This window comes from Procambarus clarkii, chromosome 24 (genome assembly GCF_040958095.1).
Source record: "Procambarus clarkii isolate CNS0578487 chromosome 24, FALCON_Pclarkii_2.0, whole genome shotgun sequence".
NCBI classification, from domain to species: domain Eukaryota; kingdom Metazoa; phylum Arthropoda; class Malacostraca; order Decapoda; family Cambaridae; genus Procambarus; species Procambarus clarkii.
Window position 1 is genome coordinate 7,426,410 of NC_091173.1, and position 12,132 is coordinate 7,438,541.

The window sequence follows — 12,132 nt, forward strand, 5'->3', positions numbered from 1 at the left end:
AAAGTGGCAGTAATAATTAAAAGCTGTTCACTTGTAGAGTACTTATAATATGGTAGACACCACTGAATTACCATAATAATGGATTAAACCTTACATGTGTAATGTTCTGTAATGTCAGGGAAGGAATATTTAGCGAAACCTTTATTTCTCTCTCGAACGAAAAAGGTTGACAGCACTTAAGAAAATCTTGCATAGTTGCCCTGCTCTTAAGTGATTTACATGTCAGTTCATCAAAAATTTAACTGAATAGGTTAACTGAAATGCAAATTTTGCATTTATGAGACTGTTCCCTTAGATCTACTAATGTCCTGCTTGCTGTATAGTAAAGATACTATTCTGACTGGTGCTCATCTCACCTGAAGAAATTCCAATAATATACTGATGACCATCTTGTGACACCACAACTTGTGGTAGAGTCATTAAAGCCTCGTCTCCTCCCACATTATCTATGGCTTTCTCTTCAGCGGCAGCAACATCTATGATTCCTTCTTCAGGAATACTGAGGTTTAAAATTGAAGCAGTTACATTCACATCTTGTTCCATTTTAATTTCATGCTTGAAATGTATTGGCTCTTTAAGGGACAACAGATCTTTTTCATTACGAGAAGTGACACAATTTGACACTGTGGTATCTGGTTCCCCCACATTGCCTAAGTTTATAGTTATTACTTGAGTATTATGGTTGCTACTCAAATTAACAGAATCAAAGTTGCTAACAGAGGTATTAACAGAATCAAAGTTGCTACCAGAGGTATTAAGGGAATCAAAGTTACTAACAGAGGTATTTACAGAATCAAACACAAATGAATCTGATCCATCTTGAATTGTGCTGCAATCTTCAGCATTCTTATGTTTATCAACTTTAATGACTGTCGTTTCTGTAGACTCTAGCTTGTCCTTTTGTGCATCTGTATTTTCAGTATTAATTTTAACATCTGAAGATTCACTCCTTTTCTTAAAGGCTTCCTTAACCAACTGCTTCTCATGATTTGTAGAATGTGTTATATATTCTTGCAAATTTGGGGATTCCATTGAACATATCTTAGAAAGAAATTATCCAATAAATACAAAAATACTATTACCAGTACAGTATATGTATTCATAGGTAAATAGGTATATATATGTTTTCCCATTAAATATATACGGCATTTATAATGAACATATACATATAATACAGTATATAAAATATACTACAATGTATAATCATACACAAATACAGAAAAAAATACATACCTGACATTTGTATATGGCCTCTGCTTTTGGATGTTTTTTTGTAACATGCCTCTTGAAGTATGCAGTATGACAGCTCTCAAACAAACAATATGCATGTGGACATTTCAATGGCTTTAAGTGAAGGTGAATAAGTTTGTGTCTTCTTAATGCATTGTGGTCTCGACACTGCCAACCGCACAGCTCACATTTATGTGGCCGCTCACCGGTATGCTTCCTGCAGGAGTATCGATATTAGTTTTAATACATTGAATATTTTAATTGAAGTGATCCAATCCAGCAAGTGAAATTGGTCAGTGATTGCTTGCAAGTGCTTCTTCTGAAGTAGGCTAGTGTTGTAGCTCGACCCACACAAGGAAGGAATCTAAGTACGAGTGGGATGCCCCTTCTCTCCCTAATAAATTATTACATTCACATTTTAGTCACTATTGTAAGCAAATGGTAATGAGGTTTACATTTAAATATTTATACTGAATATATATACTGTTTAAGAAAGTGTACTACTAACCTTTGATGAACTTTTAAATCAAACTTTCTTGAACATTTATATGAGCAATGCGGACATGCATGAGGTTTCAATTTCAAATGTACCTGTAAAAATTTAAAACTTATATTAATCAAAGAAGTTTAAGCCAATAAATCTTGCATTAAATCCAAATGAGCCTATGAGGTCATAGACTGTATCACTCACAAAATTGCTATCAAACATTACAATGGCCATTCAAGTTTCCCCAAAAGTCATACGAGCTTATTTTAAAACATTGGTATGTAGTAACATAACACTTTTTAAAACACTTACAGCACTAATGTGATGCTTCAAGAGCTTCTTGTCCCCAAACCATCTCTTACATTCACTGCAATACCCTTTCTGTGCCCAGGTAGGGAGGTTCTTGGAACTGGCTATGTGGAGAACTTGATGGTTGAGCAATTGTGCCAGTTGTCTAAAACCTTTTCCACATACCTGTTTCCATTGGGTGTTAAGTATTAGTCAAGCAGCCATTCACTTTGTGGGGAGTAAATATGATTTGTATGCAAATCACTTTAATTCAATTGCAGATAAAAATAAAAAATTACAAATACAGTTCTGAATTATTGAAATCCACTAACACCAAGTGTAGGAACCACACTTTACTAAATTTTTCACCACTGCAGCTTCTTCAAAAGTAATATGGATGGGTACAGTAGTGAAACATTTAAGGTCCTGTCCTGCATTTGGTGTTTTCTTCCAGTAACTTCCATTTCAAGGTAAATACAGAAGTAAGTAAGTAATTATCAAAAGAAGGCACCAAACCGGGAAGGCTATGTAGCACCATCAAATACGCAAAATAATCAGAGGGCGCTAAATATCACCAAGGATGCCAATACGAGAACAAAAACGCATAAGGCGAACGATATCAAAAGTATCCGAGTCACCAAGAATTCTATCGAGGGACAGGTGACCGCGAGGGGCGGTCGGAAAGCAAGACACACGCTCGTCCTGGAAGTCAGGACATTCAAGAAGGACATGCACGACCGTAAGAGGGACAATGCAACTAGGACAATAAGGAGCAGGGCGGCGCTCCATCAAGTGACCATGGGTTAAGCGAGTATGGCCAATACGCAACCTCGCTAGAGCTGTTTCCCACCGCCGGTTACGGTGGAAGGAGGACGGCCACGAGGAAACACAACATTTAAGAGTACGTAGCTTGTTACCAGTAACAGACAACCAAGAAGCCTGCCAACGGGTAAGGACTGAGGAATGGATAACCGGGTAAAAGTCGGAATACGGAATGCCTTTACGAGAGATGGGACAAGAGCGGACAGCTTCCTTAGCGGCAGCATCCGCACGCTCATTTAAAGACACGCCAATATGGCTGGGAACCCAACAAAACTCAACCGACTTAAATTTACTGTGAACGAGAAACAGCCAATGCTGGATCTCGACAACTACCGGATGAACTGGATTAAAGCACCCGAGAGCCATGAGGGCACTACGAGAGTCAACAACAACCACAAAGGAAGACTGACAACGAGAAAGCAGGAGACGAAGAGCATAGAGAATAGCATAAAGTTCCGCTGTAAAGATGCTAGTCTCCGGAGGCAAGCGACACATATAAGTGCGATCAGGAAAAACAACAGAGTAGCCAACACCGTCCGCTGACTTAGACCCATCGGTGAAGACAGAAACGGAGCGGGAGTGAGAAGAAAAGTGCTCGAGGAAAAGGCGTTTTAGAACTGTAGGAGGGGTAAAAGCTTTAGTGATACGAGTCAAGGATGTACAAAACCGCGGAAGAGGGACCCTCCACGGGGGCAAAGAAGGAACAACACGAGGAGAAACATCAGAAATACGAACGGAAAGAGAATCCTGTAGGCGAGATAACCGGACAGAAAGAGGGAGGTGGTGAAGAGGAACAGGAACCGCAGGAGGGGTAAAAGTTAAAGCACGACAGAGACGAGAGGAAGGATGTTGCAAGGACCGCGCAAGATAGCGAAGACAGTAGCGATCACGGCGGTCCTGGAGAGACAGGAAGCCAGTGTCAACATACAAGCTAAGGACGGGAGTCGAACGAAAGGCACCAGAACTGAGGCGCAACCCAGTATGGTGCAAAGCATCAAGACGGCGAAGAGTAGAAGGAGAAGCAGACGAGTAAGCAGGGCAACCATAATCGAGCTTAGACAGGACGAGAGAGGAATGTAAAGCAAGGAGAGTGCGCCTATCTGCCCCCCAAGAAGTATGGGACAAGACCCGAAGGAGGGTAAGGGACTTAGAGCACTCAACACGGAGGTAAGAGATATGGGGAGACCAAGACAAACGAGTGTCAAGGAATAACCCCAAAAGCTTCGCGGAATCTTTGTATTCAAGGGGATGACCATAAAGTGACAAAGAGGGACGAAGAACAACCCGTTTCCGCGTAAAAGTCATGGCACAAGTCTTAGAAGTAGAGAACTTGAAGCCATGACCTGTGGCCCAAGACGACACGGCATCAATCGCAAGTTGAAGCCGGCGTTGAAGGAGAGGCGAATCATCACCCTGACAACAAAGGGTAAGATCATCGACATAGAGAGCGGAGAAGACACCAGAAGGAAGAGAGGAAAGAAGACCATTGAGGGCAACCAGAAAAAGAGTAGTGCTCAGAACACTACCCTGGGGCACACCTTCGTATTGCTGAAAAGAGGGAGAGAGAGCGGTACCAAGGCGCACCCGAAAGGAACGACGAGAGAGGAAGCTGCGGAGAAAGAGAGGGAGATGACCACGAAGGCCAAAAGAATGAAGTTGAGATAGGATATGATAACGCCAAGTGGTGTCGTAAGCCTTTTCCAGGTCAAAAAGGACGGCAACAACGGAGGTCTGCGCAGCAAAAGCAGTACGAATATAGACCTCCAAGTTCACCAGGACATCTGTCGTGCTGCGGCACTTGCGGAAACCAAATTGAGAAGGGGAGAGGAGGTGATGGTGTTCCAGGAACCACATCAGACGAACGTTAACCATACGTTCAAAGAGTTTGCAGACACAACTCGTGAGAGCAATAGGGCGAAAGTCCTTAGGGGAAGTACCCAGAGACCCCGGTTTGCGAACAGGGAGGACAACGGCATCGAGCCAGTCCTCAGGGACTGACGACGACTCCCAGATCCGATTATACAGACTCAGTAAATACTGAGACGTGCTCGGAGGGAGATGGCGAAGCATCTCATAATGAATACCATCGGAGCCCGCCGCCGTAGAACCGCAGAGGGCCAGGGCAGAACGAAGTTCAGAGAGAGAGAAGGGATCATTATAGGGAAGCTGAAGATGAGTGCAGAAATCTAAAGGACGAGACTCAAGGACAGGTTTACGAAGAAGGAAAGATTGGGGAAGATGAAGACCAGAGCTAACAGAAGAAAAGTGGGAACCCAGTTCGGAAGCGACCTGCAACGGGTCCGCCACAAGAGTATCATGGAGGTGAAGGACCGGTGAAACATCGGGAACGAACTTACCCGCTATCTTGCGGATACGCTTCCAGATCTGGGCCAGAGGGGTTTCGGACGTAATTGTCGAGACATAAGATGCCCAACATTCACGTTTAGCCGTACGGATGGCCCTACGGGCCACCGCACTCGCTTTCCGAAAGAAAAGAAAAGAATCGGTCGTCTGCCTACGGCGGTGCTTCTTCCAGGCTGCACGCTTACAGCGGACAGCCCGAGCACAGTCCGCATTCCACCAGGGAACGCACTTCCGTGGACCCCGAGAGGAAGAGCGAGGAATAGAGCGGAGGGCAGCGTCGAAGACAGTGTCATGAAAAAGGAGGAGAGCGCGAGAGAGGGGCAGAAGGGAGAGGTCAGAGAGAGTAGCACTGAGGGAAAATAGGGTCCAGTCCGCCTTAGCAAACTGCCACCTAGGGAAAGAGAGGGAAGGGCGAAAAGAGAAAAAGGAAACAAGGATGGGGAAATGATCACTACCATGGAGGTCATCAAGAACCTGCCATGTGAAATCTAAGTAAAGAGAAGAAGAGCAGAGAGAAAGATCAAGACAAGAAAGGGTGCGAGTTCGAGAGTCCAAATGAGTGGGCTCACCAGAATTCAGAAGAGACAGGGAAGAAGAGAGGAGAAACGGCTCAAGGAGGCGACCCCGGGTATTCGTCAGAACGTCACCCCAAAGAGAATGACGACAATTGAAGTCACCCAGCAGGAGCACAGGCTCCGGCAAGGAGTCTAGGAGGTGTTTCAAATCAGGAAGAGAGAGCGGGACACTCGGGGGGAGATAAATGGAACAAACTGTGTACCATTTCCCCACAAAGATACGAGCAGCAGAACAATGGAGAGGCGAAGGAAAAAGTAAAGGAACAAAGGGAACATCAGCCCGAATCAAGAGAGCAGAAGAATTAGAAGCCCCAGCAATGGCTGGGGGGGGGGGAGAGAAAGGAATAGCCACGAAAACGACCAGGACGAGCACCAAGCAACGGCTCCTGGAGACAGACACAAAGGGGCGAAAACCGCGAAACCAGAAGTTGGAGTTCGAGGAAATTGGCGTAATAACCTCGAACGTTCCATTGAAGAATGGACAACGACGAGAAGAGAAAGGACAAAAACAGAGAACAAGGAAGAAACAAAGGCGAAAGACCAACAGAGCACGTTAAAGAATATCAGGGTCGGGATCAGGGTCAGCAAAGTCAGGGTTAGGGGGCATGGGTAAACTGAGCAAAGACAGAGGGAAGGAAACGGGAGAACAGATCAGAGGTGGGCGGGCAGGGTCCGGAGGAGGAGGAGGAGGAGGAGGAGACAATGGAGAGGAGCAGTCAAGGACAGCAGCAGGAAGAGGGGGAGTAGAAAGAGAGGAGCGCACCCCAGCAAGAGCAGCAACCGAAAGGGAAGCAGGGGCCAAAGAAACCTCCATAGCAGGAACAGGGGGCGCAAGCACTGAAACGGGAGGGGAAGGAGCAACAGAGCCAGAAGGAGGAGCTGAGGAAGAAAGCGAAGCCTTCTTACCCGCCGGGGAAGAGGAAGGAGAGGAGCCAGGCTTACGCTTCTGACTTAAAGAGACCGGTGTCCCAGCAACTACGTACCGGGCAACGGATTCCAGTGTCTCAACAGGAGAAGCCGAACGAGAGCACACACGACGGCCGTTAGGAGAGCGATGGACATCCGCCCGCACCGACAGGCGGCGGGGAGAGCCGATAGATGGAGGAAGAGGATGGGAAGGAGGATCGGAGGGGGACGAGGAAGGAGACACAGAAGACACGACAGACCGGGTAGAAGGAAGGGGAACCCCAGACAGAGGACCAGGAGGAGGATCCTTCGGGAGAGAACCCAAAGGGACAGAGGAGGGGGCAGTGGGCGCATCAGGGTCCAAGGCCTGGAAACGGTTGAGAGTCTGAGGAAGGCGGGAAGGACGAGGAGAGGAAGAGCGCAACACGCGAGCATAAGAGATGTTAGTATAAGGCGGGAGCCGGCGAACCTGGCGCCTCGCCTCAGGAAAAGACAAACGCTCCCGGTGCTTCAGGTTAAGGACGGCCGCCTCAAGCTTGTAATGGACACAGGCACGGGAGAACGTAGGATGGGCCTCACCGCAGTTGAGGCAGCGAGCTTGGGGAGAAGTGCACTCCGACTTAGAGTGACCTTCACTCCCACACAAAGGACAGAGAGAGACAGTCCCAGAGCAGCGGAGGGCACCATGCCCAAACCTCCAGCACTTATTACAAAGTCGAGGAGAAGGAATATACTCCTGGACAGAGCACCTAGCACCAGCAAGAATGACAGAGGATGGAAGGGTCCTACCATCAAAGGTGATCTTCACAACGCGAAGGGGTTGACGGCGACGACCACGAGGGGGACGAGTAAACGAGTCAACCTGGAGGACAGAATGGCCTTGGGCATCAAGGATATGCCGAATATCATCGTGGCAATCCTGCAGATTCCGAACACCGGTTGCAACATGGGGTGGGAGGAGAATAGTGCCAACACTGGAATTCATCTGAACGTTCTTGGAGACCCGAACAGGGATCTCGCCAAGGCAAGATAAGGCAGCCAAGCGGGAAGCCGCATCCTGAGAAGGAGCAGCAACGACACGTGTACCGAGACGAGTGGGGTTGAAAGTAACACATGCATCCACGGAATCTACAAGATGCCGATGGAGGGAGAAATCGTCAGGAGGCGCAGAATCAAGAGGGAGGAGATCAAAGTATTTGGCCCATGAAGCAGGACCAAACAAGGCCTGATACGCATCAGCACGGGAAGGAATCGAGCGAGTGCGGTTGGGGCGCGAACGGCGGTGAGAACCCCTAGAGAGAGAGGGGTCAAAAGGCGCAGTAGTCACAACGAAAGACTTAGCCACACCAGGGGACGAAGTGGTCACCACCGGGGGCTGGAGGCTCGACCCAACCTCAGAGGAGGGAGGGGAGCTGGGGGAAGAAGTCAGGACGGTCAAAGGAGGAGCAAGGTCGGGGCCCAACGCAGCGGGAGCTACAGAGCCTGGTCTTCCAATACAGGCCGACTCGGGGGCTTGGTCGCCCACCCCACGAGCCTGAGAGGGTACAACGGAAACATTCAACGACATAGAGACGAAAAGTGACAAATTCATCCACGAATGTGCCCCCATACCCACCATGGAGCCACAATTAGAGGCAGGACACCCAACAGGAAGCTATCGCTGATCATGCCGGGGCCCCCTAGGGGTGCGTCGTGAGTATACGCCCCACAAACGCCACCTTAAGAACCGTCAGTCCGTCGAGATCGGGTTCAGCGACGAAAGGGGGATTGACAATAAAAGGTTCCCCTCGCTCGAGACGTCGGGTACTACAGTTCTACGGGTGCAAGAGTATGCCTCCTCAAGCACCCGGGCGTCAAAATAGAAGAAGTCCAAAGAAAGAATCCAAAACAAGCAAAAGGTCGGCAGGAAACGACAAGCAGATAGGAGAAGAGGGGGGAGAAAAACGAAACAGAAGGAAAAGGAAAAGCGATCCGGCACAATTGGAGAAGACAGCAGCAGGAGTGCAAGGCCAGAAAAGGACAGAGGACTGCCCAACGGAGCATCACACTCCGGCAGCCGTCCACCAAGCCCCCTCACGACGCCAACGGGCCGGAAGGGGAGGGGGGGTAAATACAGAAAAGAAAGATGATTTTTTTTATTCATTTTGATTACCTTACATATGTGGTCTCGAGCATCTGAATGAGTCTTTTGGTGAATAACTAGTTTCTGTTGTGTGCAAGTCTTGTATGTATGACAAATTCCACATGTGAGAAGGTCTATGTCTACTCCATGAGCTTTCCACAGGTGTAACTGACATATTGCCCACTGAAATGCAAACACAAAATAATCCACCATTAAATCATAGAACAGTAACATAGATAAAAAAAAACTCCAATACATTATAGGATAACATCCACAGCAGCAGCCTGTAGCTTCATATGACAAGGCACTTCCCACAAGTTGTCACTTAAAAATATAAAATTATTTTTTGACATATTTTCCACCAGCTCTTATCTGCTGTTCACAATTAATTAATATTTTTTCTATTTCTCCCTCAACCTGCCAACCCTTAATCTACTTCTAAGAGGGAAAGGAGGAAATTCTCTCACTCTCACACTCTAACTTACCCACTCATTCCCCTCCCATCATTCATTCCTTCAAGATAATCCCATCATCTAATAATACAATACTCCTGAAGTGTTGCAATTTACCAATGTTTGAACCCAAGCTTCCCATAATAAGTTTACTCTTTACTCAGCTAGCAAAATTATCATTACTTGCATATATCAACAGATTGCTTAAGCTCATCTAGATTTTTTTAATTTCTTGCTCAAAAATTCTAAAAAATTCTCATAAATATCTCATATATTGAAAACATACATTTGTCTGTTTAAATATTCTGAATTTTTATAAATTTTCCCAACTACAAATGAATGTTTTGGTTTTAATTCCTCTATCAGAAGAGCTCTGGAATTTTACCCAAACTGACCTCCAGCTTAAAAAATTAAGCAGATATTTAAATATTAATGCATTCCTTATGCTTTGCCTGATTACTCTAAGCCCTTATAATTTTATATACTACATTTAATTCTTTAGTAGAACCTATAAGCTAAAATGTTGATGTGATAGAATCCTTCAGTCACGTTGTAAAATAATTCAAAGCCATCTATCACTTTATAAAGTACAAAGAGGCATTTATTTCATCTATGCAAATTATTTCCTCCTACATATGCATTTTTATATGTTAAATACACTTGTCTTGCACCTCACCTTATCATACTTGAGGAAACACCGATGACAAGTGAAGACTCTCTCCTCACCACTACCTGCTTGTCCATGACATTTGTGGTGCTGATACAGGTTGTCTTCACTTGAAAATTTGTATTTGCATGTTTGTATTGGACACCTAAATAATAAATATAAAGTCAAAAAACTTTTCAAGCAGGACCATAAAACAAAATTTAAATGAAGTGATCAAAATTGCCGCAGATTTTGGTCACCCTGAATATCTGGATAAGCTGAAGGCTACAGGATTAGCAACTCTTCAAATAATGAATAATAGATAGCATTAAAAGATTGTACAGTATGGGTACTTCAAGCAACATATAACACAGACAAGAATGAACCACATTCTTGTCTGAATGTGAATGAACCACAGACTTGGTGTTGCCAAATGTAAGATGGATATTGAGGGAATCTGACTTCAGCACCTGGTTGATGTCAATGAATACAGAGTTATAGGGTTCAATCAAGCTGAAAAATGAGAGCAGGATGCATAAAAGATCCAGAGGAAGACAGGGAGAGGCACTCCACCTAGTTACCCATAAGCTGCTTTTCCCAACTGACTGGCTGGCTGCTGTGCAATGCCTGCATCATCCACTATGAGAAGGATGGATTGATTGCATCATCCTAGACTGCCATAAAGTCTTTGACAATGTCCCTCACAAAAAGCAAATTCACAAGTAATTATCAAAAAGAAGGCACCAAACAGGGAAGGTTATGTAGCACCATCAAATGTGCAGGATAATCAGAGGGCGCTAAATCGCTAAATATCACCAAGGACGCCAATATGGGAACAGAAACGCATAAGGCGAATGATATCAAAAGTATCCGAGTCACCGAGACTACTATCGAGAGACAAGCGACTGCGGGGGATGGTCGGAAAACAAGACACGCTCGTCCCGGAAGTCAGGACACTCAACAAGGATATACACGACCGTAGGAGAGACAATGCAATTAGGACAATAAGGAGCAGGGTGGCGCTCCATCAAGTGACCATGAGTTAAGCGAGTATGGCCAATATGCAACCTCGCCAGAGCCGTTTCCCACCGCCGGTTACAGTGGCAGGAGGACAGCCACGAGGACAGCCACGAGGACACACAACCTTTAAGAGAACGTAGTTTGTTACCAGTAACAGACGACCAACAAGCCTGCCAACGGGTAAGGATAGAGGAATGGATAACCGGGTAAAAGTCGGAATAAGGAATGCCTTTACGAGAGATGGGACAAGAGCGGACAGCTTCCCTGGCGGCAGCATCCGCACGCTCATTTAAAGAGACACCAATATGGCTGGGAACCCAACAAAACTCAACCGACTTAAATTTACTGTGAACAAGAAACAGCCAATGCTGGATCTCGACAACCACTAGATGAACTGGAGTAAAGGACCCGAGAGCCATGAGGGCACTACGAGAGTCAACAATAACTACAAAGGAAGATTGACAACGAGAGAGCAAGAGATGAAGAGCATAGAGAATAGCATAAAGCTCCGCTGTGAAGATGCTAGTCTCCGGAGGTAAGCGACACATAAGTGTGATCAGGAAAAATAATAGAGTAGCCAACACCGTCTGCAGACTTAGACCCATCAGTGAAGACGGAAACGGAGTGCGAGTGAGAAGAAAAGTGCTCAAGGAAAAGGCGTTTTAGAACCGTAGGAGGGGTAAAAGCTTTAGTGATGTGGGTCGAGGATGTACAAAACTGCGGAAGGGGGACTCTCCACAGGGGCAAAGAAAGAACAACACGGGGAGAAATATTAGAAATACGAACGGAAAGAGAATCCTGTAAGTGAGATAACCGGACAGAAAGAGGGAGGTAGTGAAGAGGAACAGGAACTGCAGGAGAGGTAAAAGTTAAAGCACGACAGAGGCGAGAAGAAGGATGTTGCAAGGATTGTGCAAGATAGCGAAGACAGTAGCGATCACGGCGGTCCTGGAGAGACAGGAAGCCAGTGTCAACATACAAGCTGAGGACGGGAGTCGAACGAAAGGCACCAGAACTGAGGCGCAACCCAGTATGGTGCAAAGCATCAAGACGGCGAAGAGTAGGAGGAGAAGCAGACGCGTAAGCAGGGCAACCATAATCTAGCTTAGACAGGACGAGAGAGGAATGTAAAGCAAGGAGAGTGCGCCTATCCGCTTCCCAAGAAGTATGGGACAATACCCGAAGGAGGGCAAGGGCCTTAGAGCACTCAACACGGAGGT

The 12,132-nt window shown here is 46.1% G+C and overlaps 1 protein-coding gene across 3 annotated transcripts in view; it reads right to left on the reverse strand.

The window, feature by feature from the left end:
- Positions 1–159: 159 nt before the first annotated feature.
- LOC123761761 (uncharacterized) overlaps positions 160–12,132 on the reverse strand; it is a 32,400-nt gene continuing 20,427 nt past the window's right edge. For all 3 annotated transcript variants that reach the window (XM_045747945.2, XM_045747947.2, XM_045747946.2), the window contains exons 9-14: positions 9,923–10,058; positions 8,825–8,977; positions 2,030–2,191; positions 1,739–1,821; positions 1,234–1,447; positions 160–1,041 (exon numbers count right to left, since the gene is read on the reverse strand). In XM_045747945.2, the coding sequence (XP_045603901.2) occupies positions 301–1,041; positions 1,234–1,447; positions 1,739–1,821; positions 2,030–2,191; positions 8,825–8,977; positions 9,923–10,058 (1,489 nt within the window). In that variant the 3' untranslated portion in view covers positions 160–300. The remainder of the gene's footprint in view (positions 1,042–1,233; positions 1,448–1,738; positions 1,822–2,029; positions 2,192–8,824; positions 8,978–9,922; positions 10,059–12,132) is intronic.